Source organism: Plecotus auritus (genome assembly GCF_963455305.1).
Source record: "Plecotus auritus genome assembly, chromosome: 8".
Lineage (NCBI taxonomy): Eukaryota > Metazoa > Chordata > Mammalia > Chiroptera > Vespertilionidae > Plecotus > Plecotus auritus.
In genome coordinates this window covers 143,703,258-143,730,501 of record NC_137782.1, presented here as the reverse complement: position 1 = coordinate 143,730,501, position 27,244 = coordinate 143,703,258, and the positions used below count along the sequence as shown (strand labels likewise).

At 36.3% G+C, this 27,244-nt stretch overlaps 1 protein-coding gene across 4 annotated transcripts in view; it reads right to left on the bottom strand.

The window, feature by feature from the left end:
* The window catches only part of RTN4 (reticulon 4), a 59,087-nt gene that overhangs the window by 9,052 nt on the left and 22,791 nt on the right, over nucleotides 1-27,244 (bottom strand). For 3 of the 4 annotated variants that reach the window (XM_080683156.1, XM_080683155.1, XM_080683154.1), the window contains 2 exons: nucleotides 4,570-4,777; nucleotides 1,050-1,188 (listed from right to left, as the gene is read on the bottom strand). In XM_080683156.1, the coding sequence (XP_080539282.1) occupies nucleotides 1,050-1,188; nucleotides 4,570-4,777 (347 nt within the window). Of the gene's footprint in view, nucleotides 1-1,049; nucleotides 1,189-4,569; nucleotides 4,778-23,057; nucleotides 23,349-27,244 lie in introns of those variants that run through there. The other variant, XM_080683157.1, reaches the window with a different exon arrangement.

The window sequence follows — 27,244 nt, the reverse complement described above, 5'->3', positions numbered from 1 at the left end:
GACATCAAAGCACTACTACAAATAAGCACCAAATGCAAGCACTCTACACAATAGAAGTAAGAAAAGGAAAGTAAATTACTACCATTAATCTTATTGGTAACTAACTGGGGCTCTAAGTCTTACACTGAGAGAGGCATACAGCTGAAAATAAAGCCTATCCATTGGCATATTAAGGCTAAGATGTTTGTTAAAAGCAATTTGGGCATTTAAATCTATTCTGACCAGCCCAGAAATAGTTACCCTGGGCCTAAAGGCCCAATCATCCTAATGCGATGATATCCTTGGCTTGCATGATAAATTGCAAACCAGTGCATTACTCTTGGAAAAGAAAAATGATGATAGTTACTATCAGAGTGCATTTCTACACAGGCTTAGATTGGAAACAAGTCTGTCTGAAGCAGAGGTTGCAGGAAGTTAACACAAAACACAATGGCAAGTTCTACATAAAGCAGTACAAATGTCCCCAAGGCCCAGTGCTAGGGCTCATGTTACATGACTGTTTAGTGGTCTGAACCTTGGGAAAGTTCACTTGCAAGGTGAGACTCTAACAGCTGCTATGTAGCAAGATCCCAACTCTAAAGAAAAACTTTACAATTACCAGCTGAAGATTAGTTGAGGTGTTTCAGAATATTAAAGCTCTTGCAAAATAAACATGCCAAGAAAGAGTCCAAGATATGAAATAGCTTACATGTGTATATGAATCACACACAAGATAAGAAATTAAGTGCTAGACTCTAAAACAAAATCAAAACAGAGTAAGCCACATTTGGCATTAAATCTATTAATCTGTATCCTTACTGTCAAAATTCCCTTTAAGTCTTGTGCTTTCTAAAAATACGAATTTATAACTTATTTTCTTTAAAAAGGCAAAGTACTTTTCCTTCATCTCAAATAGCTGATTGGATTCTTAATTTTGAGACCCAAGTTTACTGTAACAGGATTTCATTACATCTTTATCATTTACCTTAATATAGACAAATTAAATGACACTCCTAACTCTTTGATATTAAATTCTGGGTATGTCAAAAATGAAAAGCAAATAAACTTACCTTCAGAGAATCAACTAAATCATCAACTAAGAAGAGGCGTCTGAGTTCCTTTATTGTGCAGTTCACATGACCAAGAGCAGAATTACTGTATTTCTGAACCAACTCCTCGGATATAGCGACATCAGATTCCAAATATGCCCTGGGAAACAAAACACACCATAATTGTCACTGGGGTGATTCTCCCTGGTTGTCTGCATCCAGCAATTACATATCTGTAAAGAAGACATTAATAAAATATCTTACTATAAAAAGCCTTGTTTCCAAATTAAGCACAATGTAGAAATTCACCAAGGGGTATTTCATTGATATATGGTGTTAGCTGATGACGAGCATAGAAAAAAGGATATGTTTTGAAGCCAGATTGATCTAACTTTGAATCCTAAGGTCCACCACTTCCTTGGCAGTGTCACTTCAGAAAATTATTTAGTCTTCGCTTTAAGCCTCGGTTTCCTCATGTATAAAATGGGATTCAAAGAGTAAAGTGCTTAGCACAATCACGCACAAAGTAGTACTCAATAAATGGTAGTCATTATCATGGATTTGTTTTTTTCTTCAAGTTGACATTATGTGTTTCATCAAATTTTCCTAACAAAAATCCCATTCATTTCCACATATTGCACTCTCTCAGCTTAATCTTTAGGTGAAATTGCCCCATGTGTCAATCCCCAGATTGTGAAAGGCTGTCAAAAGTATAGTGGCGGCCGAGACCGGTTTGGCTCAGTGGATAGAGCGTCGGCCTGCGGACTCAAGGGTCCCAGGTTCGATTCTGGTCAGGGGCATGTACCTTGGTTGCGGGCACATCCCCAGTAGGGGGCGTGCAGGAGGCAGCTGATCGATGTTTCTCTCTCATCGATGTTTCTAACTCTCTATCCCTCTCCCTTCCTCTCTGTATAAAAATCAATAAAATATATTTAAAAAAAATAAAAAAGTATAGTGGCAATCCCAGTAAAGCATAACAGTTACTGTCCTTTTAGATGCCCTAATCTATACTGAAATAGCTGGACTCGTTAACTTTAAGAAGACAACTCTGACGAGGGAGGGGCAAGTCAAGTCTACAATGCAAGGAATTGCTTCACTTGTTACTATTTCAAAGAAGCTATTGTATCTTGGCAAAGTAGAACCAATCAGAAGTGCCAGGTATTCTTTGAATCTATTGGAAGTAGTCCCTTATTCAGTCACTTCCCCTATCAGTGGACATTAGTTATTTATACTAAAAATAACATTCCTCTCTGATAGCTCCTTTTCTCTGTATTTACGTCTGCAATATGCCCCAAATATGTCTCCTCGTTTCTATATTCACTATGCCATCATGCAAGTTTAAGTGCTCATTATTTACAAACTGGAATATTCTATCAGTCTCCAAACAAGTCCCTAATCTGTCAGCATCCTAACCCATTCCCTTCAGTCAATGGCAGATTAGTTTTGAGTGTCCTAGATGGTGCTATTAAGGCTGTACACAGGTGGGAGCTAGGACACCTGCTATGACCTAGCTATGTATCCTTGCAAAAGGTATTTAACTTTTCTGGGTCATAGTTCCAACTCTGTATAAAATTAGAGAAATACACCTTCCTAAATCTCTCAGGCTCAAACGTTCTGTAATTCTACGGTTCCAACTTTTCAACCAGAGCCCTCCTAAATCTTTTCAACCTTATTTCCTACTACTCACTACATTGCAGCCAAAAATGAACCATCCACCAAACATTTTTTAATCTTAATGCCTTTGTTGATCATCGTTTTCCCAATCCACAATGCTCCTGTCACCTGGTGGTATCATATCCAGTCAGTTGGCCGCATCTCAAATCCCACCCATACAGGAAGCTTCTACTGCTCTCTCTCTCTCACCCACAACCCTACTTTGTAACTCTAACAGTGCTTCCTTTTGTCGTCTTCTTAGAGTATTTGCCATATCCAGCCCTGAACTATGGACATGTGTATACTTGTATATTTTTCCTATTAGAGTATAAACTGTTAAGGACCAGGAAGGTATATCTTTACTAATACAATCGTCTAGCACACAGTTTGTTATTATTAATGAACAAATATTAAGTTGTTATCAAGTTAAAAACAGTCTAAGATTTACATCTCCCCTTAAATAAGCAATAATTTATTATGCAGCTTTGAGAAATACAGAAAAGTGGCTGATAGAACGTTGGTTGGTATTCTGCTTCCTGCACCACTGGTTTTGTTCTGCTGAAGATAAGATGCCTGGCCTGTAGGCACAGAAGCAGCACTGTCCATCAGTGCCATCCTGTCAATATCTGCATTCGTTCGATGGCCTTTACATGGTATTAAGGCACTGCCAGCACTGTCACCACTCTTTCTGTGACCACAGGCATCACATACAAACTGCCATGTCACCTTCACCAGTGTGACTGGAGAAGTTGGAAAAACTGTCCTACAGGCTTAAACTGGCATGTTGGCTGAATTTACTTCATAATGACTATAATCAATAATAATAAAAAGGTAATATGCTAATTAGACTGGACGTCCTTCCTTCCGGACAAAGGCACAGGAGCTGGGTAAGTAGTGACTGCTAATGGGTATGAAGTGTCTTTTCAGTGTGATGAAAATGTCTGGAATGAGATGGTGATTCTTGTACAATTCTGTAAATATACTTAAAAAATCACTGAATTTTATGTGAATTATACCCCAAGTTTTAAAAGGCAGTGGAAAAACATGCTAAGCATGAAGTGAGGCAAAAGACCCAAGATAAGGTCTGTACCATTTATCAATTAGATACATAATGCTACCGTGTGTTACTAGTAACAGTAAGGGAAGCAGATGATGGGTGAGAGACAAGGAGATGCTGAAATAAAGGAGCTCTCCAAAGGATAATACAAAGGTAATGGCTTAAGGAATGAGAAGAAGAAACTAGATAGAGAAGGAATGGTAGAAAAAGACACAGGCGTGACGAGAAAACATAACAGAAAAATAAAGGTATTTCTAACATCAGATAGCATAAAATGTAAGCAATAAAGAAAATATAACTCTCACCAATCCTAACCATGTTAAAAAGATATAGCTTCCACTAAAGTAAAATTAGACAACCAACACCTACTTCTAATAAATATTACTACTAAGTAGTAGAGTTAGGCCAGTGGTTGGCAAACTGCGGCTCGCGCCGCGGTTTGCCGCTCTGTTGACTAATGTCGAGTTTGCTGACCACTGGGATAGGGGCTTAATCACAAGGAACAACAACAGCCTGTAATTATTGGAATCGAGAGTCTAGGTCAGTGGTCGGCAAACTCATTAGTCAACAGAGCGGCAAAGCCGCAGTTTGCCGACCACTGAGTTAGGCTAATGATATAGGAACCCAGTTTTTTCTACCATGAGCCTATGAAATGACCTTTAGAAAATCTCAAAAGCAGGTGCTTTTGGCATAGCTTTCAGCAAACATTTGCAATTATCTTTAAGCAGTAAAGAAATGCATGCCTGTAACTCTACAGATAGTAGAATGAAGTCTCAATACAATTCTGTTTACAGTGTTGCCAAAGTTTGCCTTGCTTTCCAGACATCTCACCTGAATGGGTGGCCTTCATCTGATTTCTGGATAGCTTGGATCACACCCTTATATATCCTAAAGCTGATAGTCACAGAGAGCAGGGCCAAGGCAATGTAGGCCGTTACGCTCACAATGCTGAATACTGTCAATGAAAGTAGCAGGAATAAGCTGGCACCAAACACCACTCCAGTCTTCTTAATGTCTCTCCAGTACAGGAGGTCGACAACTAAAAATTAAAAGAGAAGAAATCGAAATTAGAACATTCTTTTAACCATTTCGATTTGGCACATTTATATTTGCTCCATCCCTCCTCTTTACGCCCGCCCCCCCCCCCCCAAAAAAAAAGGTCTCTAGGGAAAGGCAAAATGAAAGTCAAAACAAAAATGTTGAAGATTAACTTCATACACTACATTTATTCTAAGTTGTGTATTAGAATAACACCTGCATCTATTTCTATTTACTATAAAATGTTTCTAATGCAAATCTATGTCCTACATGTCTAAGTCATTCTGGCTATAAAAGTTTATCAAATCTCTCAAGCCCAGCATAACAGACTTTAATCCAAAACAATTTTTCTTAAAAATCATCTTGAGGTTTTCATCTTCATTCAATGCATGCTATATACTCAAAGAATAGAAGTCTTAGCATACACTCACAAAAATGAGATACTTTAGTGACACAAATATATATCTACAGAAAAACGACTAATTCAAAAAATGTTGAGAAATTGAGAACTACTAAAAACTACACAGATGAGTTTTACAGCTCTGCTTTTAAGAGCTTGCTCTTTAAGAAATTTAACAAAATTGTAACATAATCTGGCTATCATTAAAACAAAAATGTCCTATGAAGCAAAAGAATAAAACCACCTTCAGATTACCTGAAAAGCTACTTCCCTCTAGGAGTAGATATGTATATAATGCCACAAAAATTTAGGTATCAAAGAAAAAAAGAACTAAATATGTCCCACTGTTATACAACGTTTATTAATAGTAAGAAGTCGAAACCTAACTTAGCAATTTTGCTCTTGGCCTACGGCCACAGGGCCACTATGGGGATCAAATACCCATAGGCCTATGGTCTCATGATGGGGTTATGTACAACCCAGGGAAAACTCTGCAGTGTGCCAAGAGCTCTTGAATTCACAAGCAAAACACAATTCATCTCTCTCTGCATTGTAAACAGTTGGGGAGGGGGAAGAACATTCTCATGGTAACCTTCAAAATCACCACTATTGGTGACTAGTTAAAATAAATGCGACATCATCACTATTCCTTACCATCACTAAAATCTACTCAGTAAAACCTGATTATGAGATTAAATGACTTTACACTTGAGAAGTATACACAATATATATTAATGTCTAACCAAATTGCCCAATATAAGAGTTTCTGTCCCAACAGTTTCATTGACTAGATAAGAATTATTTATAATTAGAATATACTGCCTGCTAGCTTAATAAATATTTAGACCTATACAATAGTTAAAATTCTAACAGTTCATAATTCTGGTGCTTTGGTTTTGTATCAAGTCCATTTCCCCAACGTTGCTGATACAGGAATAGTCATACACACACACACACACACACACACACATTCCAGCATTATTCAGTGATGAAAGCCTAAAATAAATTTAATTGCATGAAAGTACAGCAAACCCTAACCTACTTCTTCCTTTCCATCTATCATATGGGTTTCTAGAAATAAGGTCTTTTTAACCAATGAGAGCGCTCTGGTAAACAGATAAGCAAGCCCACACATATTGTGTGAAAACAGCTGCATGAGAGCAATCAAAGGAATACCCTGAGAGCCTTGTTGACACCAGTCCCAGGGGTGGCCAAGTAGAGCTGCAAAGGTTAGAGCACTGAGAAGGAAAAGAGGGAAGAACCGCTAAGAGAGGGAAGATAACTGGGCACTGATATTACACATAAGACAAAATTAATATGACCTAGAAAAGAAAGGTCTGAGAGGCAATCTACACTGTTACAAAGTCACAAAGTATAGAAGGATTTCAATCTTTTTTTTTATTTTGCAAAGGAATTTAAGAGATTACTAGTGATGCTGCAAGGATGAAAAAGTATTAGTTTCTAGCAAACAGAATTGCAGCCTTAATTGACATGTGCCAATATTTCTAGTCTCATAAATTCCTTAAATTGGTTTTAATGAAAAAAGTTTGCAAGATTAAGTTTATCCAAGATCATTGATTCTCAATGTGAAGAGAAGAATAAAAGTCTTATTAAAATCCTTTCCGAGAAACATATTCAAGTAGTGTTGCTTCTAACATTCATCAAAATATCTGTATTCATTAGTTAATTTGAATGTTTTTTCAATCCTGATACTAAAATCAGGTGAAAGACATCACAAGAAAATTACAGACCAATATTCCTTATGAATATAGAAACAATAACCCTCAACAAAATATTAGTATATTGAATCTAGCAACTCATCAAAAGGATTATATACCATGGCCAAGTGGTATTTATCCCAAGGATACAAAGTGATCCAACATAGGAAATGTAATTAATGTAACACACCATATTAATAGAATTAAGGACAAAAACTGCATGATAATCACAACATACATAGAAAATGCATCTGACAAAATCCAACACCCTTTCATTATAAAAACACTTCAAGCCAGGAATAGAATGAATGTCCTCAAGCTGATTAAAAAAAAACAACACACAAACCCACAGCTAGCATCATACTTAATGGTGAACGAAAGCTCTCCCCCTAAGACAAGAAACAAAGGAGATATCTATTCTCTCCACCATTAGTCAGCATAATCCTGGAAGTATGAGGCAGGGCAATGAATCAATATAAAGAAATAAAAGACATCCAGACTATAAAGGAAGAATTAAACTATTTCAACTTGCAAATAACTTGATCTTGTATATAGAAAATCCTAAGGAATCCACAAAGAAGCTACTAGAACTAGTAAGTCCAGAAAGGCTGCAAGATATAAGATTATTTAAAAAAAGCAATCACAGTTCTATATACTAGCAATGAACAATCTGAAAATGGATTAAGAAAATTCCATTTACAACAGCATCAAAAAGAATAAAATATCTAAGGAACCAAGTTATAGAAAAGTACAAGACTTACAAACTTAAAGCTACAAAATACTGTTTAAAGAAATTAAAGAAGACTTAAATGAAACGACATTCCACGTTTATGTATTAGAAGGCATTATTATTAAGATAGTAATGCTATTCAAACTGATCTACACTGTAATCTCTATCAAAATCCTAGGCAGCTTTTTAGAAATTGGCAAGCCAATTGTAGAAATCACCCAGAAATGCAGGGCATCCAGAAAAGCCAAAAAAATCTTGAAAAAGAACAAATTTGGAGAACAGTTCCCCTTTTCAAAACTTCCTACAAACCTATAGTAATCAAGACAATGTAGTAGTTGCACAAGGATGGAGAGAGATCAGTGGAATAAATTGAGTCCAAAATAGGGAGAAACCAAGATGGCGGCATAGGTAAACTGCTGCCTCACACAACAATTTCAAAACTACAACTAAAAGACAAAACGGACATCATCCAGAACTACAGGAAGGCTGGCTGAGTGGAAATTCTACAACTAGAAGGAAAGAGAAAAGCACACTGAGAGTCAGAGGAGCTGCAGGAGGCAGAGGTACTGAGATGCGCGCGCGGAGAGGACTGGCAACTGAGTGCGCGGCTGGCTTTCTCAAGTGCGAGGGAGACAAAAGCTCCCAACTGTGCTGAACTCCAGTTCCGGGCAAGACTCTGGGGACCCAGACTCATACGGGGTGAAACTGGACTGTCAGGAAAGAGAAAAGCACACTGAGACTCAGAGGAGCTGCAGGAGGCAGAGGTACCGAGGTGCGCTCGCAGAGAGGGCAGGCAACTGAGTGTGCGGCTGGCTTTCTCAAGCGGGAGGGAGACAAAAGCTCCCGACTGCACTGAACTCCAGTTCCGGGCGAGACTCTGGGGACCCAGACTCATTTGGGGAGAAACTGGACTGTCTAGCAGTGGGCAGAACTCGAGGGCGGCTTTCTCTCAGAGGTGCTTGCAGCGATTACCACGGGACACTGAGACACTGGGGCCTATTAGGGCAGGGCTGACGGGAAACAAATGCTGTCTGCTCCACCCTGAGACTCCGCCCCATCCAAGCTGAGCACAGAGGCTTTTGCAAGTCTTCTCCCATAAGGGTGTCTCCAGCACAGAAGTTCTCCCAGCATAGACACAGATGATCCTCACAGCCAATTGGCCTGGTGGTCAATTCCTCCCAGTGGAGCCTTGATTGTTGATACCAACAACAATCAAGGCTTAACTACAACAAGACTGTGCATACAGCCCACAAAGGGTGCACTAAGAGTGTCCACCTCAGGTAACTGGGGAGGCTGAGCCACTGGGCCCTATAAGCCACCTAGCACACAAAGCCACTCTATCAACTCAGGGAAACAACCAAAATGCGGAGACAAAGAAACAGGTCACAAATGAAAGAAATAGAGGAAAGCAAACGAATGGATATAGAGTTCAAAACCACGGTTATAAGGATTTTCAAGAATTTTCTAGAAAAGGCCAATAAATTTAGTGAGAACCTCGAGGATATGAAAAAGGACCAACTAGAAATTAAGCATACACTGACTGAAATAAAAAATATTATACAGAGATCTAACAACAGACTAGAGGATCGCAAGAATCAAGTCAAAGATTTGAAATACAAAGAAACAAAATACACTCAACCGGAAAAGCAAAAAGAAAAAAGAATACAAAAATATGAATACAGTGTAAGGAGCCTCTGGGACAACTTCAAGCGTACCAACATCAGAATTATGGAGGTGCCAGAAGAGAGAGAGAGAGAGCAAGATACTGAAAACCTATTAGAAGAAATAATGACCGAAAAGTTCCCCCACCTGGTGAAAGAAATAGACTTACAAGTCCAGGAAGCGCACTAAACCCCAAACAAAAGGAATCCAAAGAGGACCACACCAAAACACATCATAATTAAAATGCTAAGAGCAAAAGACAAAGAGAGAATATTAAAAGCAGCAAGAGAAAAACAGTTACCTACAAGGGAGCACCCATACGACTGTCAGCTGATCTCTCAACAGAAACTATGCAGGCCAGACGGGAGTAGCAAGAAATATTCAAAGTGATGAATAGCAAGAACCTACAGCCAAGATTACCCAGCAAAGCTATCATTCAGAATTGAAGGTCAGATAAAGAGCTTCACAGATAAGAAAAAGCTAAAGGAGTTCATCTCCACCAAACCAGAATTATATGAAATGCTGAAAGGTGTTCTTTAAGAAGAGGAAGAAGAAGAAAAAGGTAAAGATAACAAATTATGAACAATAAATACATATCAACAAGTGAATCTAAAAATCAAGTGAATAAAAAATCTGATGAACAGAATAAACTGGTGAATATAATAGAATCAGGGGCATAGAAAGGGAGTGGACTGACAATTCTTGGGGGAAAAGGGGTGTGGGGGGTGCAGGAAGAGATGACAAAAATCGTATACCTATGGATGAGGACAGTGGCAGGGGGTAAGGGCAGAGGGTGGGGTGGGAACTGGGTGGAGGGGAGCTATGGGGGAAAAAGAGGAACAATTGTAATAATCTGAACAATAAAGATTAAATTAGAAAAAAAAAAAGAGTCCAAAATAAACCCTTACATTTATAGTCAACTTGATCAACAAGGTGTCAAGACAATTCAATGAGGAAAATAATACTTTCTTTCAACAAATGGTGCTGGAAGAATGAAATTGGACCCTTACCTTACACCATATATAAAAAATGGATCAAAGACCTAAAAATCTTAAACTATAATACTCTTGGAAGAAAAAAAAAAATAGGCACAAATCTTCATTACTTTGGGTGGGAGAGTAAAATTCCACTACTGTGAAAAACAGTTTTGCAATTGCTCAAAAAGTTAAAACACAGAGTTACAATATGAACCAGCAATTCCACTTCTAGGAATTTCTACCCAAAAGACTAGAAAAGTTCCAGTATGTCCACACAAAAACTTGTATATGAATGTTTATAGCAGCAGCACTATCCATAATAACTGAAAAGAAGAAACACCCAAATAACCCATCAACTGATGAATGGATAAACAAAATATGGTGCCCTGCCGGTGTGACTCAGTTGGTTGGAGCATCATCCCGTGCACCGGAAGGTCACGTTTGATTCCCAGTTAGGGCACATCCCCAAGTGTGGGTTCGATCCCTAGTGGGGCGTGTACCGGAGGCAACTGATTGATGTTTCTCTCTCACATCGATGTTTTTCTCTGTCTCTGTCTCCCTTCCTCTCTCTGAAATGAAAAAAAAAAAAAAAAAAAAAAATCCTTGGGTGAGGAATATACAATATATATAGTATATCCACACAATGAAATATAATTGGGCCAGGAAAAAAAAGTGAAGTACTGATACATACTACAAAATGTTTGAAAACATTCTGCTAAGTGAAAGAAGCCAGAAACCAAAGGTCACATAGTTGTATAAGTCTGTTTACATGGCGTGTCTAGAGTTGGCAATTCTATAGTGACTGAAAGTAGATTCGTAGTTGCCAGGAACTGGAAGGATTGGAGATGGGGAATGACTGCTAAAGGAGGCTGGAGGGATGATGAAAATGTTCTGAAATTAGATAATGGTGATGGTTACACAATTCTGTGGCCATACTAAATATCAATGAATTATATACTTAAAAAAATTAAAAAGTAAACTAAAAAATTTACTTGTTTTAACATCTGTCTACTGGGTTTAAACTCTACAAGAAAGCATGTTGTCTTACCTACCATATCTTGGAGCTGAGTACAAAGCTTGAACCAACTAAACTCTTTCAATAAATAGTACTGATTGATTAGAATGAATGTATACTTTATGCCAATTTAAGGCATGCACTAATTCTAATTAATTTATTCAAAATGCTTCTATGCTTTGGATCTAACATTTGTTTTAAACTATTTTCAGACATCTACATTTACAAAATAACAAATAGCAAAGCTTTCAGATAATTTACAACAAATTTTGTTTTATGGGCTTGTATCTCCTTGTAGATTCTGAAAGACTGATGAGTGCCTTTCATCTTTATATTGTCATAATCTGCTTCAATAATATTTGCTGTCAGAATGGTATGTAAATAGTGGCCAGATTAATCTTAGAAATAAAAACATGTTAATTAAACACTATAATATTTTCAAATTAAAATAATGGACATCTTTAAAGAAACTGTTGGGTCACTAAAATGCTAATTTTGGGATCCTCTGTAATCACTTTACTAGTTCTGTTTATGAATGAAGAGTTTAATGGCCTCTTTATTCTTGAGAAACCAAAATTAAGATACAGGGCTTGTAAAAGGATAGCATAACCTTTCATGGTTCCTCAGGTCTCCTGTACTGCAGAATAAGCATTAATCATGCACAGTAACTTAATGTTACTTTACTTTTATATAAAATGCTCATGAAATATCCTTTTAAAGATCTAAGATTAATTTAGCAATGGTCTTTCCTCTTAACAGCTGTGGGCAATACTTATGAATTACTAAAATAATGCTGACCTATTAAATTTTTGTCATTTAAAAAAAAAAAGTGATTGTCCACTCGTTTTCAAAATGTGGAAAGTATTTATTTTGTGATGTGCCATGTACAGGGTAACAACACCTTTGTTACCATCTTTTACCAACTAAATTTTTAATTTAAAATAATTGAGTACACTGCAATCTTTCCTTCAAAATAAAAACTTCAGGCCCAGCGAGGAGTAAGAAAAGTTGCCTACATCTGGTAATCATAAACTATCATCTGTCATAGCTAAAAATAGTGCTAGTACACACAGAAGTCATCCAATTACATTTTGCCTCAAATCAAATTCTTACTGAATCTCTTCCTTGAATAGCCTGAAGTCAGGTTTCAACTTTAAAACCTTTTGTCTAGTGGGAGAAAAAGTTGAACTAGCTGGTCACAATAATACTGGGAAGGAATGGTTGTAGGAAAATACCTACCTCTTAAACAAAAGCAAATATTAAGTTCTCTTTAACAGAGTCAGGTGAACAATGAGTAAGGCAGTTAAACAGGAAAATTAATAAACAAATATTAAAAATTAGAATATTAAAATTTTAGTTGCTATTTTTCACAATCATAATCATAATCATAATAATGTATTAATTAGAAATCATGATCCTTAATCAAATTCTTCTTAAATGCTAAGAAAAGTGACAAAAATTCAGAGTCAATCATTTAGCACGACATAGTAAGCTTTTACTTCCACATAGTGAGCATTCACTTGGCTAATAAATGACAGGTGACGGTCCAGAAAAAGATCTGTGCAGAGTGGGAGCTTAACTCTTTCTTCCATTTCCATCAGCATGCCCCTGATTAGATGGCTGAACTTCGTTTCCCCGTGTGTAAAATTAGGAAAATGATAACCTCCTAACAAGTTAGTTTAAACTGAAAGGAGATGTCATATGTGGAAATAAAGGTAATATTTCAAGAGATGAAGTCAAGCAGGGCAATCAATATTAAATGCAATGCTTGACTAAGCTCTGACTTTTTTTTTTTAAGGTGAATTCAACTTTCTCTGAAAGGACTGCTACTCCGTTTTAGTTAGCAAGTTTCAGATTGATGGATACCTAGTATTGCTACAAAGTACCTTAATCAAATACTTGGCAAACCAGCATCTCTCCTGGCTTTCTTTTCTTCCAGTAACTAGAGTTTTTGAAAGATACACACACAATTTCAAATCCTTGTCTCTTTCATCACTGAATCTTTCCTGCCTTACTTCTGACATTACAGTGTATTGGTCAATTTCAACCACCACACATCTAAGGAAAAAATAATTTATGTATAAATTCTATACTTGAGTTTTCTATAATAATTTAGTGATCCCTTATTCTGAGCAAGGAACTACGCAAGTACTTTGTATACATTACCATTAATCACAGCAACTCTATAAAGTATTTATTATCTGCTATACATGAGGCAACTGAGGCTTAGAAGTATTATTAAATGAATTGTGCAGGCTTACAGATTAAAATTCAGCTCTGACCATGAAGGTCTCATTTTTTTCCATTATACCACGCTTTGTATTTAAAGGTATATGTCAGTACTCAAGTTTGCTTTTTTATCCTACCTGAGGATACCAAATAGTATTTCAATCTCAACTGGAGGAGAAGCAATTTACTAACACCATGAGCAGAGTTATATACTAGTACATACATACACCATGAGCAGAGTTATATACATATACAATTCCAGTAATATAGATTCAATGATAATAAATCATATTCTGTTTAAATTGCAAACTGATTCCTAGAAGCTAACTAAATGGTCTCACTTTGAAAATAAAAATTGGAAACTATATCCAGATAACACAACACAAATCTACCACAATGCAAAATTGAAAATCTTTCTAATAATGCAGGATTTTATGAGTTTAATATTATGAGTGATACTGGAGAATTACTCCAAAAAAGATCCAATAGGCACTTCAACCAGAACATCTGACCTCAAAAGATTAAGAGAAGCCACTAAGAAAGTTAATAACACCTTGAACACTTTTTGTAAAGGGACATCATATATGATCCACTGAGAAATTCAACCATGAAGTAAAAGATGACATTTTGCACTATCAAATAATTCTGTGGTAAAAATTACACACACTAAAAGCCCCAAAACTTGATTTATCCTCACTTCATTCTAAGAACTATTATACAGCTGTGATTACACCGTTTCATTAAGAATAAACTAAAATTTGTTTTCATAGCTATTGGTTTTATCTACACTAATAAAAGAATAAGATGCAAATTGACCATACCGTCGCAACGCCCACCAGCCAATCAGGAGTGACTATGCAAATTAGCCCACCAAAGATGGCGGGTTAATTTGCATACACAGGCGCCAAGTGGCTGGGGGCGGGATGCTTGCGTCATCATTGCCATGGCAACGACGCAGGCATTCTGCACTACCCCAGCCACTCCAGGCCTCTGGGTAGCGGGGGAAGGCAGAAAGGTGGCTCCGGCCGGAGTGAAGGCGGTGCTGGCAGCCAGGGGAAGGAAGGTCCATTCTTGCACAAATCTTCGTGCATCGGGCCTCTAGTTTCAAGATAAAAGTCTTTATCAAATCCTTTATTAGCTATGAAATGAGTTTGCTTCAAGTAGTCTTTTCTTCCCTACATTAAGTGTCTTTACATAGAAAATGTTTCAATATATTACATAAAGGTAAAAACTACCTGTGATTGTTAGTTGATTCTAAGGATAATCAAACTTCTGAGGTAGAAAACAGTGAGGTTACCACACATGCCTCATTTTTAAGTTAAATTCACCAATATACTAAATTACTTCATATAGCTTTCAATAGTTCCTTTAATCCTATTGATTGTATTTCCAGCTTTATTATTAAGAGAACAACAACAACAAAAAAAAAAAACAACAAAAAACAATGCTAACCTCCCACTTCTAATCTCAAACCGTAATTTTCCCTGCACAGGAAAGTTCATATATGTAGCAAATTCCACTTTCTCTAAGGTAAAGCTAAATAAACATGTCCTCTCTAAGCACATTATTTACACATATTTTGAGCCAATGGTTCTCCCCACCTGCAGAGACTTGAACAATCTTTAGTTGTGAAAGATGTCACAGTAAGGACCCTACTTATACAAAATCTGTATTTCTGATAAATTTTGATAAGCATGTGGTTATTTATTTTAAATTACTAGAATTGAGCCAAGACTTACACAAATGAACGCCTAAAATTAGAGTACACATTGGTTCAATGTGTAACATACTATGGTGTAAATTTGACTTCTTGTTAGCATCCAAGCATTACAAGAAATAGGCACCAGACACTTTGCTCAAAATCCTATTTTCCACTAATGGAAACTAAATAGAAAACTGTTCTGTAACTCTAGAAACTTGAAAAGCTTAATATACTGGAAGGGAGGAGGATTCAGAGCAAATTACTAACACAAAAAAAGAATGAACTTCATTAACAGGTAAACTAGTTTGTTATAGTAATACTTCTATAACTTTATATACCTGTTGTACACACTCCAAAATAAATGCTCACTGAGTAAATGGCTAATAGTACAAATAAAGAAACAAGGTAATGCCTCTATTCATATCACTGACCAGAATAATCTAAATTATTTTAGATTAAAAATACACAAATAAGTGTATATAACAAAGAACAGCTATAATTCCTCTCATTTTTATGGAAAGTCAGAATTTTAGCAAATCTACTAGTATAGTCTGAGAATAGAAATTCCTAAATCCACCTCATTGTCAAGCTCTTAACAATAGATGTGCAGGGATATCATTCATATTTGATATTTTTTAATCTTTCAGATACTCTGAACTCTTTAAGTAAATGCTACATAGTACAATATGGTGATGATAGAGTATTTAAGGAGAGACAATAGTATTTCAGTGTCTATCAACACTTTACATAAATGCTGAAGAGGTGATTGGATTAAAATGTGAAAGCCATGAAGCCGATTAAATAGAGATATTTACACATTTTATAATGCCCACCCCCAACCCCCATACAGACACACACCAAGTCACACAAGTCAGCATTATCCATGATAACGCAGAGAAATAAAATGTGGTCTCAGAGTACTGCTCCAAAAATGCAAAGTGAAGTACTGGCAAAATCAAATTTAGTAACATACTTTAGCCTAAATTCTAACCAGAGATGGAATTAACTCAACAAATAAAAAGGTGATGTAGGGGATACCTACAGACCAGAATAAGAATTCTATTCACCGCTTAAATATTTTTCCTACATTCAAGCATGTAATCCAATCCCCAAGGACGAAGAGAAATTATACTCCTGGCCCACAGGGTTGGTTCCCACCAGGCTTAACCTTTTGACAACAACACCTACCTTCTTTTATGGCTTGTGTAATAGACTACTGCCTCTTTTATTGTCGAGTGAAGACCATACAAAAAGAAATATATACCATGTTCAATAAGATGCCACAACTATTAATGAATAAAATATAAAAACATGGGTCATTAGCTTTTATCTTCAGCTGTTCAAGTACAAATATAAATTGTAAAATAAAAACAACGGCCCTGTGCCACGAGCCATGTGGTCCTGAACAAGTAATCTCTTTCGTTTTCTTGGGTTCCTTAACCTATGAAATGAGTAAGTTACAAAAAAAAATGATAAAATGACTTGTCTGCAGGTATAATCTAAAACTCCTGGATTTATAAAAAAGTTGCTTAAGTTACTTAACTGTTCCCTTAAGAGGGGGTAAAATAGGGAATCCCGTTCCTTATTTCTCCCACTTGAATAAACATTTTTTTTTAAATTTTCCAAGAATGTATGTACAGAGTTCAAGGCCAGGAGTAAACCTGGCTGAACATCAGAGCTCTCAGCCTCTTACTTGATTGAGAAGCTGTGTTGAAGCCACTGTTTCTGCCTTCAAGGAATTTACAGGCTAGAAAAAGAGCCAAGATATACATAGAAATAACTCTAATAAAAGCTACACCCCGGCCTGCTGGTGTGACTCAGTAGGTTGCGCACTGAGTGGACCTATGAACCAGGAGGTCACAGTTCAATTCCCGGTCAGGGCACGTGCCCAGGTTGGGGGCTCAATCCCCAGTGTGGATCTGAGACAATCAGTGAACACCTCAGGGAGGACTGGGCTGTTGATAAGTACAACTCGGACAAAGTGAAACGGGGCAAAAGGGCATTCTTACACAGAGAAAAAAACACACGCAAATGCAAAGAACAGGCATGTTTAGGGAATAAGTCCTTCAGTGTAGATGGAGACAAAATAATGGGATATGGGAATATAAAGGTTGGGACTACCAGGGGTGGGCAAACTTTTTGACTCGAGGGCCACAATGGGTTCTTAAACTGGACCGGAGGGCCGGAACAAAAGCATGGATGGAGTGTTTGTGTGAACTAATATAAATTCAAAGTAAAGGAGAGGAGGGGAGAGCAAGAGAACCCTCCGCTCTTTCGGCTCCGCGGGCCGGACAGAACAGCCGAACGGGCCGGATCCGGCCTCCGGGCCGTAGTTTGCCCATGGCTGGACTAGACCAAGCATGTCAAACTCGCGGGCCACATGCCTCATTTATTTGGCCTGTGTTAGCCTTTGAGTTTGACATGCTTGGACTAGAACATGGAATGCCTTATAAAAGTCCAAGATAGACCGTATAAGCTTTAATTGAAAAGTAAAGAAAAGCCCCTTAAGTGCTATAATTAGAGAACACTCTTGGAACATTAACTGGGTTATGACACAGGATTTAGTGGAAAAACCAGTTGGGAGTCTTGGTGAGGAAAGAGTACCCAGATCATTGCTCTCACTACTTATCCATATAGGAAAAAACATGTGCAAATTTACTTTTTAAATGTAAACCTGGTTCTCATCAGGTAATACACTTAAAAACTGACAAAACAGCTCTCTCGGAAAGAGTTAAAATCATCAGAAATGCATAGTTAGTATTTAATCTTGGCCAAGGTTTCAGGACAGACACTCCCATAGATTGCTCAAAATAATTTGTACAATCTTGCTGGAGGGTAGTTTTGCAACAAATGCCTAAATATTATAACCCAGCAATTTAGAAATAATCATGGATTAAAAACCAAGATTTATATTCAATTATATTCATTTTAGTATAGTTCATACTTGCCAAAAACGTTATTCAGGAATAACGTGAATATTTAACTGTATGGGATTAGTAGTACATAGTTAGAATACTACAAGCATTAAAACAATGTGGAATATCTTTTAAATGAAAGGAATTACCCCCATTTAGTGGAGGAAAAATGATTCCAGAACAAAATGTACCATATTACCCTCCCAACGGTGACTGAAATTCCATGTTGCCCTTTGAGCACTATAAAAAATAAATACCAAAACCACTCTGTGTGAAGGGATGAATGCCTAAACAATGGGCTTCAGCTAAGTTTAGAATGGAAAGTAGAGGGTTTTTCTCTAATCAATAGGTCTCTCAATTGGTTAACACCAAAGTTCCCTTCTTGGGTATTTTTTTTTGGGGGGGGGGCATTCCCAGAGGTTAGGAAGGCATTTATTTCAAGCAGCAAGACCCCTGCTCCTCTACCTGAATGCCAGTGTATGTGTACACCTATACTCATATAGTCAGTAACCTTAAGCTTTCGAAGAAATGGAAAGTGGCTTATCAAAAGCAAAAATCAGGGAGCCCAACAACAACCTTTGCAAGGAAGTACGTTCCAGAAATGGTTCAAAGCTACCATATCTTAAGGTATAGTAAAACTGAATTCTAATTCTAGAAACATGTCTATCCCCACCCTACAGAAACTTCCCTCAAAGGCCATACCTATAGCATGTTAAATGCCAAATTCAAAAAGCACTACTATTAATGGACAGCGGTGCACATATTCCTAAAATTCCAGAGTCTGCACCATTTCTCAGTCTTCACATTAAACAGTTTCTCTGTATTTAACTGCTCATTCCTTCTTAAAAATTATCTCCCCCTTACACTCTTCTGTTTCTTTTACTGCCCTGACTATAACTTCCTGATCTTTCCTGGTGCTTCAAACCCCCCACAATGTTGGTTTTAGGTTTTCCTTCGTTAATCTTCAGTTCTTTCTATGCAAACACTGTAGTCCAGTCTTACCCAGGGTCTGGGAATATTAAATGGAAAATCCAAAACATAAGCAATAAGTTTAAAATTGAACACTGTTCTGAGTAGCATGAGGAATCTCATGCTGTTGCACTCCCACCTGCTCAGGACAGAAATCATCCCTTTGTCCAGCGTATCCCTGTTGTATATGCCTCCAGCCCTTAGTAGCCGTCCTAGTTATCAGATTAACTGTGGATTCTTAGTTCAAGTAACCCTCGTATTACTTAATAATGACCCCAAACTATAAGAGTAGTGGTGCTGACAATGCGGATGTGCCGAAGAGAATCCGTAAAGTGCTTCCTTTAAGTGAAAAAGTAAAAAATTCTCAACTTAATAAGAAAAATATCATATGCTGAGATTGCTAAGATCAATGGTAAGACCGACTCTTCCATCTGTGAAACTGTGGAATAAATAAATTTGGGCTAGTTTTGTTGTCACACCTCAAATGCAAAAGTTATGACCACGGTGCGTGGTAAGTGCTCAGTTAAGATAGAAAAGGCATTACATTTCTGGGTGGAGGACATGAAGACCACACGTGCTCCGACCGACAGCAATGTGTTGTGCCAGAAAGCACTGAGCGTATACAAGGACTTCAGCAAGAGATCCCCTAAAACAAGGGACCATATTTACGTAACTTCCATTACTGTATATTGTTGTAATTGTTTTATATTATTAGATACTGCTGTTAATCTCCTACTGTGCCTAATTTATAAATAAAACTTTATCATAGGTATGCATAGGGAAAAACAGTACTCTACAGGCTTGGTACTATCCTCGGCTTCAGGCATCATGGGGTCTTGGGATGTATTCCCACAGATAAATGGGTACTGCTATCCTCATTTGTCTCACTTTGTATTCAATTCCCAATTCTTTATCATTAAATCTGTCATTTCTCTGAGCTTCAGAGATATTCTATCATCACTTCATATCTGATGTTTCTAAAGCCAAGCCTGGCATTATTCCTACCTACTTGAGCTCTATTTCTACAAATACTAATGCCCTAGCATGGCCAATGTTTTGCTGTGACTGAAATTCCATGTTGCCCTTTTGAGCGCCTCCTTCACCCTAGTCCCACAAATCTATGTCAAATGTTAAGTATTTCTTCTTTCTCAAATCTGTCACTTCCTTTTCATTCCTATTTCAGGCCAAGCTCAGGCAGTCATCCTAACTGTTAGTCATCCTAACTGTTCTGAGTTCTTCTCCAAGTTATTTCACATAGCACCCCAAACCAGTCTTTCAACCTTACTATATTTTATTACTCCTTACTTTAAAACTTCCAAAGGCTCTTTATTCCCTTTATGATAAAGTCCAAAACCCAATGTCTTCTGCATTCTGGCACACAGTATCTTTATAGACCACAGAACATCAAAACTGGAAGCCTAGAGATCATACGGCCAAAATCAAAACATACCAGAACAGAAACTTAAAAGCCTAGATGGATGTTTCCTAAATTTGTAATTCATGATTATAACATGAGTTACATCAGGATAAATAATATGAAGATTGCCAGGCCTCTCACCTGTAAATTCTGATTTGGTAGGTCTGAGTATGATCACAGGAATCTGCATTTTTAAGCACCATGTGATTCTTATATTCAGAGAAGTTTGAGGAAACCTGACCTAGATCTTGCAAATCTTCTATTTAATCACATTAATCTTATTTTTCAACTACTGTCCTATAAATATTCTGTCCTACCCAGAAAGTGCTATACAGTGTCTCAGTTAATACCATGTTTAGTGGTTATATCATTCTTCCACACCACCCGAACCCCAAAACTACCCATTCCTTCTTATTTTAAGCTCTTCAAAATCTTTTGACTGTCTTAATCAATGCTTCCCATGTAACCTCAATAATCAAGTACTATGTAGATTCCAATTTTTTTTAAGTATCCTAAGAATAATAGAATATCCAAGATAAAAAATATGTTAAAAATACAAATTATTAGTATTGGTCTGAGCCTGAAAGATAAAATGTCTTAAAAACTAGTTAATCGGTGGGGAAAAATCCAACACAAAAAACCCAAATGATTTTAAACACTGAAATCAGAGTACTTATCACTTCTGTTATACCATTATATTTCCATTAGATGACTAGATGTGCTTAAGGGGATGGGAGGATGGGACAGTAGGAAAAAACAATGGGCCTAAATACATTTTTTTAAATATACCTAGAATTTAGATTGGGTTCTTTCTTCTACTGTCACACACTTTTCATAAAACTCAATCCATGTCAGCCTCAGCTTTTCACCAATTTCCATTTAAGTCATCACCTATAATCTACAACATTAAAATTAACTGCTGATAAAGAAAATACTAAAATATAATTTCACCAATGAATCTGAAATAGGTAAAGTTAGTCTTACCAAGTAAAAATGCCACAGACAAGGACTAAAAAATATTAGGCCATTACACTTACATACAAAGTGAGGCTCCCTAGAGACATTTGAGTAAATTTGATTTTATATTTAGTGCCTAAAAATTTATGGTATAATACGGATTATACTAGATCTTAATTTTTCCTGTCACAAAATATCCCTAAATTAGTTCAGCAGATAAATAACTTATGTTATTAAATGTTCTAAGATTTAAATGATTAATATAGAGCCTTATTAGTTGCAGAGTAGGGCCTGATGTGACTTTTCACCCATTTTTAAATCCTGTATTTACTGCATTATCACTACTCTATTTCCTTAGCAAAAACTAGTGTATCGATTCATATTTCACTTTGTAATGCTAATAATGGTCAGAATGATGAAAAAATTATTTTCTTTATTAAATTCACATGCAAAGAAACCATAAAGGTAAAAATCCAAAGCTGTATTGTTTTCTAATTTTTAAATTGTATCTCAATATGAACGCAATCTTAAACTCACCTTTTCCCCACATTTCCTTATTAAACAGATTTTTAAAAAGAGATTGTGAGGGTTATTATAATTAGCTCCACATAGTGCTTTTGGAAACAGTATTACTAATCTTGCTAGCAATTCTACTGTAGAAGGATATTATTTTTTTTTAAATTATAAAACTTGAATGTGGCCAGAAAAAAACTACTTGTGTGGAAAGTCTATTAGGACTACTTAATAGCTGTAATAATTTTTAAGATAATTTATTATAAGTGGTCAGACACAATCTACCACCTTCTTTTTTGTGAAAATGGTACATTTAATCATCTACATAATACTTTTTAAATATTCATTACAGTCAACATTTCACCACTTATGGGCTTAAATTCTTACACAATGATCCACTGAGATTTGAAAGGATCTAGGCTTTCAAGGGGGAGGAAAGAGGATCACGATCAATGATTGGTTATTACAAGGACAAAGGTTAGTGACTTAAATATAGACATGCATTACAAATTGTTGTGTATACATTTTAATGATTTCAAGATACACAAAAATGTAATCTAATTAAAAGGAGGCTGGTAACCATTTTAAATGCTCAATAAGATTCCCAGAGAAGAAAACAGGCTTATTGCAAGCAAACACAGTATCTTGCTACCTACAAACCTTCAGATAGGATTTCAACTACACCAATTCAGCTTTCAAAAAAATACCTAGTCACAGAAAATACGTCATTATGGAATACAAAAATAGCAATGTAGATCTATCAGACCAAAGTGACCAACAGATGAAATGTGTTGAAACCATACTGCTTAAAATGTGCAAGATTAAACAGAACCTAATCAAAGACAGGACTGCGAAGACTAAATCAAACGCCAGGGAAACAGAACAGCATGCCTTTTTCTCATACACAACCAAATGTAAAACACACATCCGAAATAGCTGTTTTAATCCTTTACTCTTAAACCTTTCACAGGTTTCACTCTCAATCCAAAATATATCTAAACGGTAAAGCTCATTCATAGCAATATATCACTGATCACATGAAAAAAAAAAACTGAATAGATTAAAAAGCAGATATACCCTTGTCCTTCCAATTTTTCTTCTGACCGTCCATCTCGTCACGATCTGCCCTCCAGATACAATTAATCAATTATGCATACCAACAGGAAAGCTGTAACTGCAAAAGTCTACCCCTGAGACATGAAATACCCGTTTCCTCAACCGAAGCCTGCAGTCTCCTGCTGCACAACTGCAGCAGGGCTGGAGTCACCTGACGCCGTCTGGGTGTGGAGCAGTCTGACGCAGTGCAATCTGTAACTAGGCTACTAATACTCAGGCACTACTGCCTTCTTTCTGTTTATTGTTCGAGTCTTTTGCTTGTTGCTCTCACCAAAAGGAGCTACTTTTGCAAGGGGGAGGAGGGGCAGCCTACCAAAAGAAAGAAAAGAGGGTTTTTTTTTTTTTTTGGCATTTAACCAATGAATATATTTGAAGTACACTTAAGGCCATGTACAGTTTTTTGTTTTGTTTTAAATTATACTGCTGCTTTTCAGTCTCACCTAAAACTCTAAAAAAATCAGTGGTTACCTGTTAAGAAAAAAACACACAGACTGATTGCAAAGCTTATTCATAAAAACACATTATTTGTCACATAATTTTAATGGCTCAATAAGATTTCTATTCAGAAGATTAAAAAGCAGATAGGTCCTAGTCCTTCAAATATTTCTTCTGACCGTCCACCTAGTCACGATCTGCCCTCCAGAAGCAATTATCAATTTTGCACATCGACAGGAAAGTTGCAATAGCTTTTATCTCACGGGTAATAGCTTATAATTCAAGCCTGGGAAATGCTAAGTCTCTTTTTACTTTCTCCTAAGATTAAGACTTAAAGCATTCAGCATTTGCACCCTTATGAGGGTATAAGCAAGAATCATAAAGTCAAGTTTAGTATATGCTACTCAATAGAAAAAAGTTTTTATTCAATTTCAACAATTTCATCTTTCTAATGCAATGGTATTTTTCATTCTTCTCCAATTAAGGAAATTCAGAGTTACAAATCTATACTTATTCTGAATTTATCACCTGTTCCAATTCAATCTTTCAATAAATATCTATTAGCTTGAGAAATATTTATTTATGTGCTAATTATATCATTTGCCTTGGGAAAATGATATGAGACCAAACTAAAATTTTACTGATCAATACATAAAAATAAATATATGTACAGAATTTCTAAAATTTTTGTTCAACTTTATAAAACTGTCATTAATTCCAGTGCAGAATATTAGTCTTTACTAATGTTCTATAACTGTTCAACAGATGCTACCATCTGACTAAGCAGAAGAGGCAATATATAATGACAAAACCAGCTAAAATATTTTAAAATGTCTGATAAAGTGTAAGATATGTAGCCTATGTACAAAAATACATACTTCACAGGACTATGTAGCTACACTGAAATAGTTATAATGTTTTCGGGAACTTTCTATAAAACTGTGGGCTGCAAAACCCTCCAAAATCCTTAATATCAGAAGAGGCCTGAATATCGATGACTCAATTCTTTCCCTTATCTGCCTAACTGCAAACATAAATAAAGCAAAGCTATTTTTAAAGAGAACCCAGTATTCTCAGCTTCAGTGTGAATATTTAACTTTAAACTATTCACTGAACCCTTGAATAATATATTTGAGAACCCTGTCACCGAGTTATAGCATAACTGAAAATATCCCAAACTATTCAGTAAGTACATATTATTTCCTAATAATGAGTCCCATAAAACTGAAGGCAAATAAATACTTTAGCCTTAGAATAAAGCATTCAAAAATGGCACCCAAAGAGGTTTTTTTAAAATACATTTTTATTGATTTCAGAGAGGAAGGGAGAGGGAGAGGGAGAGATGTAGAAACATCAATGATGAGAATCAATCATTGATCGGCTGCCTCCTGCACATCCCCCACAGGGGATCAAGCCCACAACCCAGGCATGTGCCCTTGACTGGAATCAAACCTGCGACTCATCAGTCTGCAGGCCGACACTCTATCCACTGACCCAAACCGGCTAGGGCACCCAAAGAGTTTTTAAGTCAGAGATTACTACACAAACAGGAGAGGGGGTGGAAAGATTTCTTAAGATATGGGTATTTACCACTCACATCTTCTGTTATTTAACTTGGTTTGACAATTTTAAAAAGTAGTCCGAGAGGGCAAGAATGTGTAATAATATCCATTCATTTAAACATTAAATATACCTAATAACTCCCTGGCAGATTAAAAAGGCATAACAGGAGCCCTGGAAATGCAACCTTGCATAGTGATATCTAATTCTTCCGTTTATATGGGCTTTGCAATTTATTAAGCTTACAGCAAAAACTAGTTCATATAAATCAACTGACATTCTGCCCATTTCTTTCTTAGAAAAGTTTTAAAACTAGAGTTCCTTTAAGTTTGGTAAACTAAGCAAAAACGTGCTTAAATTTGAATTTTGATGAAACAAAAGAATGTGTTAAAATATAAAGCTATATGGGCTATGCTTATTGTGAGGATCAAATGAATTAGTGTTAGGCAAGATGCCTTATGACAAGGTGCCTGACAAAAAGTAGGCCCTATTTAAGTGCTAGCCATTTATGATTAGTATTATGCTAAAAATAACAAACTACAAGGGACAAGACCCTTAAAACACATCTAAGAAAGCATATGTATTAAGCTATCTAATTCTAGCAATAACCAATACCTTTCAAGTCAGAAGTGCCTATACACACAAACTATTGTTCTTTGCTATGTAGTTCTATTATTTTGCAGCTGAGAAAATTTTATATATGAATAGTTTATAGGTCCTATTTCACATTAATTCCCAACTTCATAGGCAAATAAAGGACATAAATCTGTGTGTGTGTTTTTTAAAAAACAAAACATCATTTATTTTGTTTGCCTTCAAATATTTAACAAACAAAAAAATTTTCAATGGTAATTTTTAAATAGAGCAGACACATCCCAACAGCATTTTGATTTCTTGGGACAGGAACCTATTTCCTCTTAAAAGGAGGATCCCAAAGGAGAGGACAACAGAAAAGTGCTTTACTTATAATGCAAGTAAATAAATTCTTAATGTCTAAATTCTAAGTCTTACAGCATATTATTGGGAAGGGGGAGGGAAGGAGGTAGTCTCCTTTTCCTGAAATCAAAATCAGCCTTACACAAAACTTTTTAAATAAACTGTTCAAAGTTCATGTCTGGCAACTTCCCACTCCTCAAAGTCCATATCCCAAGTACCTCCCCCAAGCATGACAAAAACCAGTAAGGAAAATGTCCCTAAGCATGCCCTAAAATTTCCTACATTCTTTGTTTCTCTTCTTCTCATTATCTCGAATTAAAACTCTCATTTTCTTAGTGCACTTACCTCATCAGTAGGAAATGTACATGATTGTATCAATCCCTACTGAATAAAAATACCTCTTTTCTCTACAACCAGAGAGAGAGAGAGAGAGAGAGAGAGAGAGAGAGAGAGAGAGGTTTGTATCTGTATCTAAGTGGCAGGATTTCAGACATCAGAAAGTGTATTTTGGCATAGGCAGCAATATGTAAGCTATAGGTCTGCCCTAGCCAGTTCTCCCAAGATTCTTCCTTTTCCATGTCTTTCCTTCCTTTTCTTCTGAACCCCAGAAAATTTCATGTTTTGTTTTGCTTTGTTTTCTTAACAATGTTGAGATAAAGGAAATAAAGTGGGAACAAGGCAGTCATTTGGATTGAAAGTACTACTCTAAACTGGAATTGCTTGTGCACAATTCTTGGTAACTAAAATAGTTATTTCCACTTCCAGCAATAGAAAACAGCACTCACTTTTTAAATAAACAATTGTAGTTACACAGTAGTTTTGAACTTACTTCAAAATTTAATTATCCTGAGTTATGAAACTAAACATATGTCTCACTACTGAAAGGTATTAAACAGCACTGTTTAATGTGCTGTAATATAATGCCCTCTATGGACTAAATTATAGCACTTCAACATTAACTACTGAATTGAAACTTAAGATGTGGAGAAATACTTTAGTTTAGAAAATGAATGACAATACAAGTTAAAATGGCAAAAAGAAATGAGCATTTTTTAATTTTGAGCAATTTTGCATAAGTTGATAAATGAATACTAAAAACCATAGAAACTGAAAGTGATATTACTGAATGAGAACTAAAAAAATGTTGACTTCTTGTATTATAATCTAAAATAATATATAGATATTCCAAAAGAGACAAAGCATTTTTAATTTGGAAT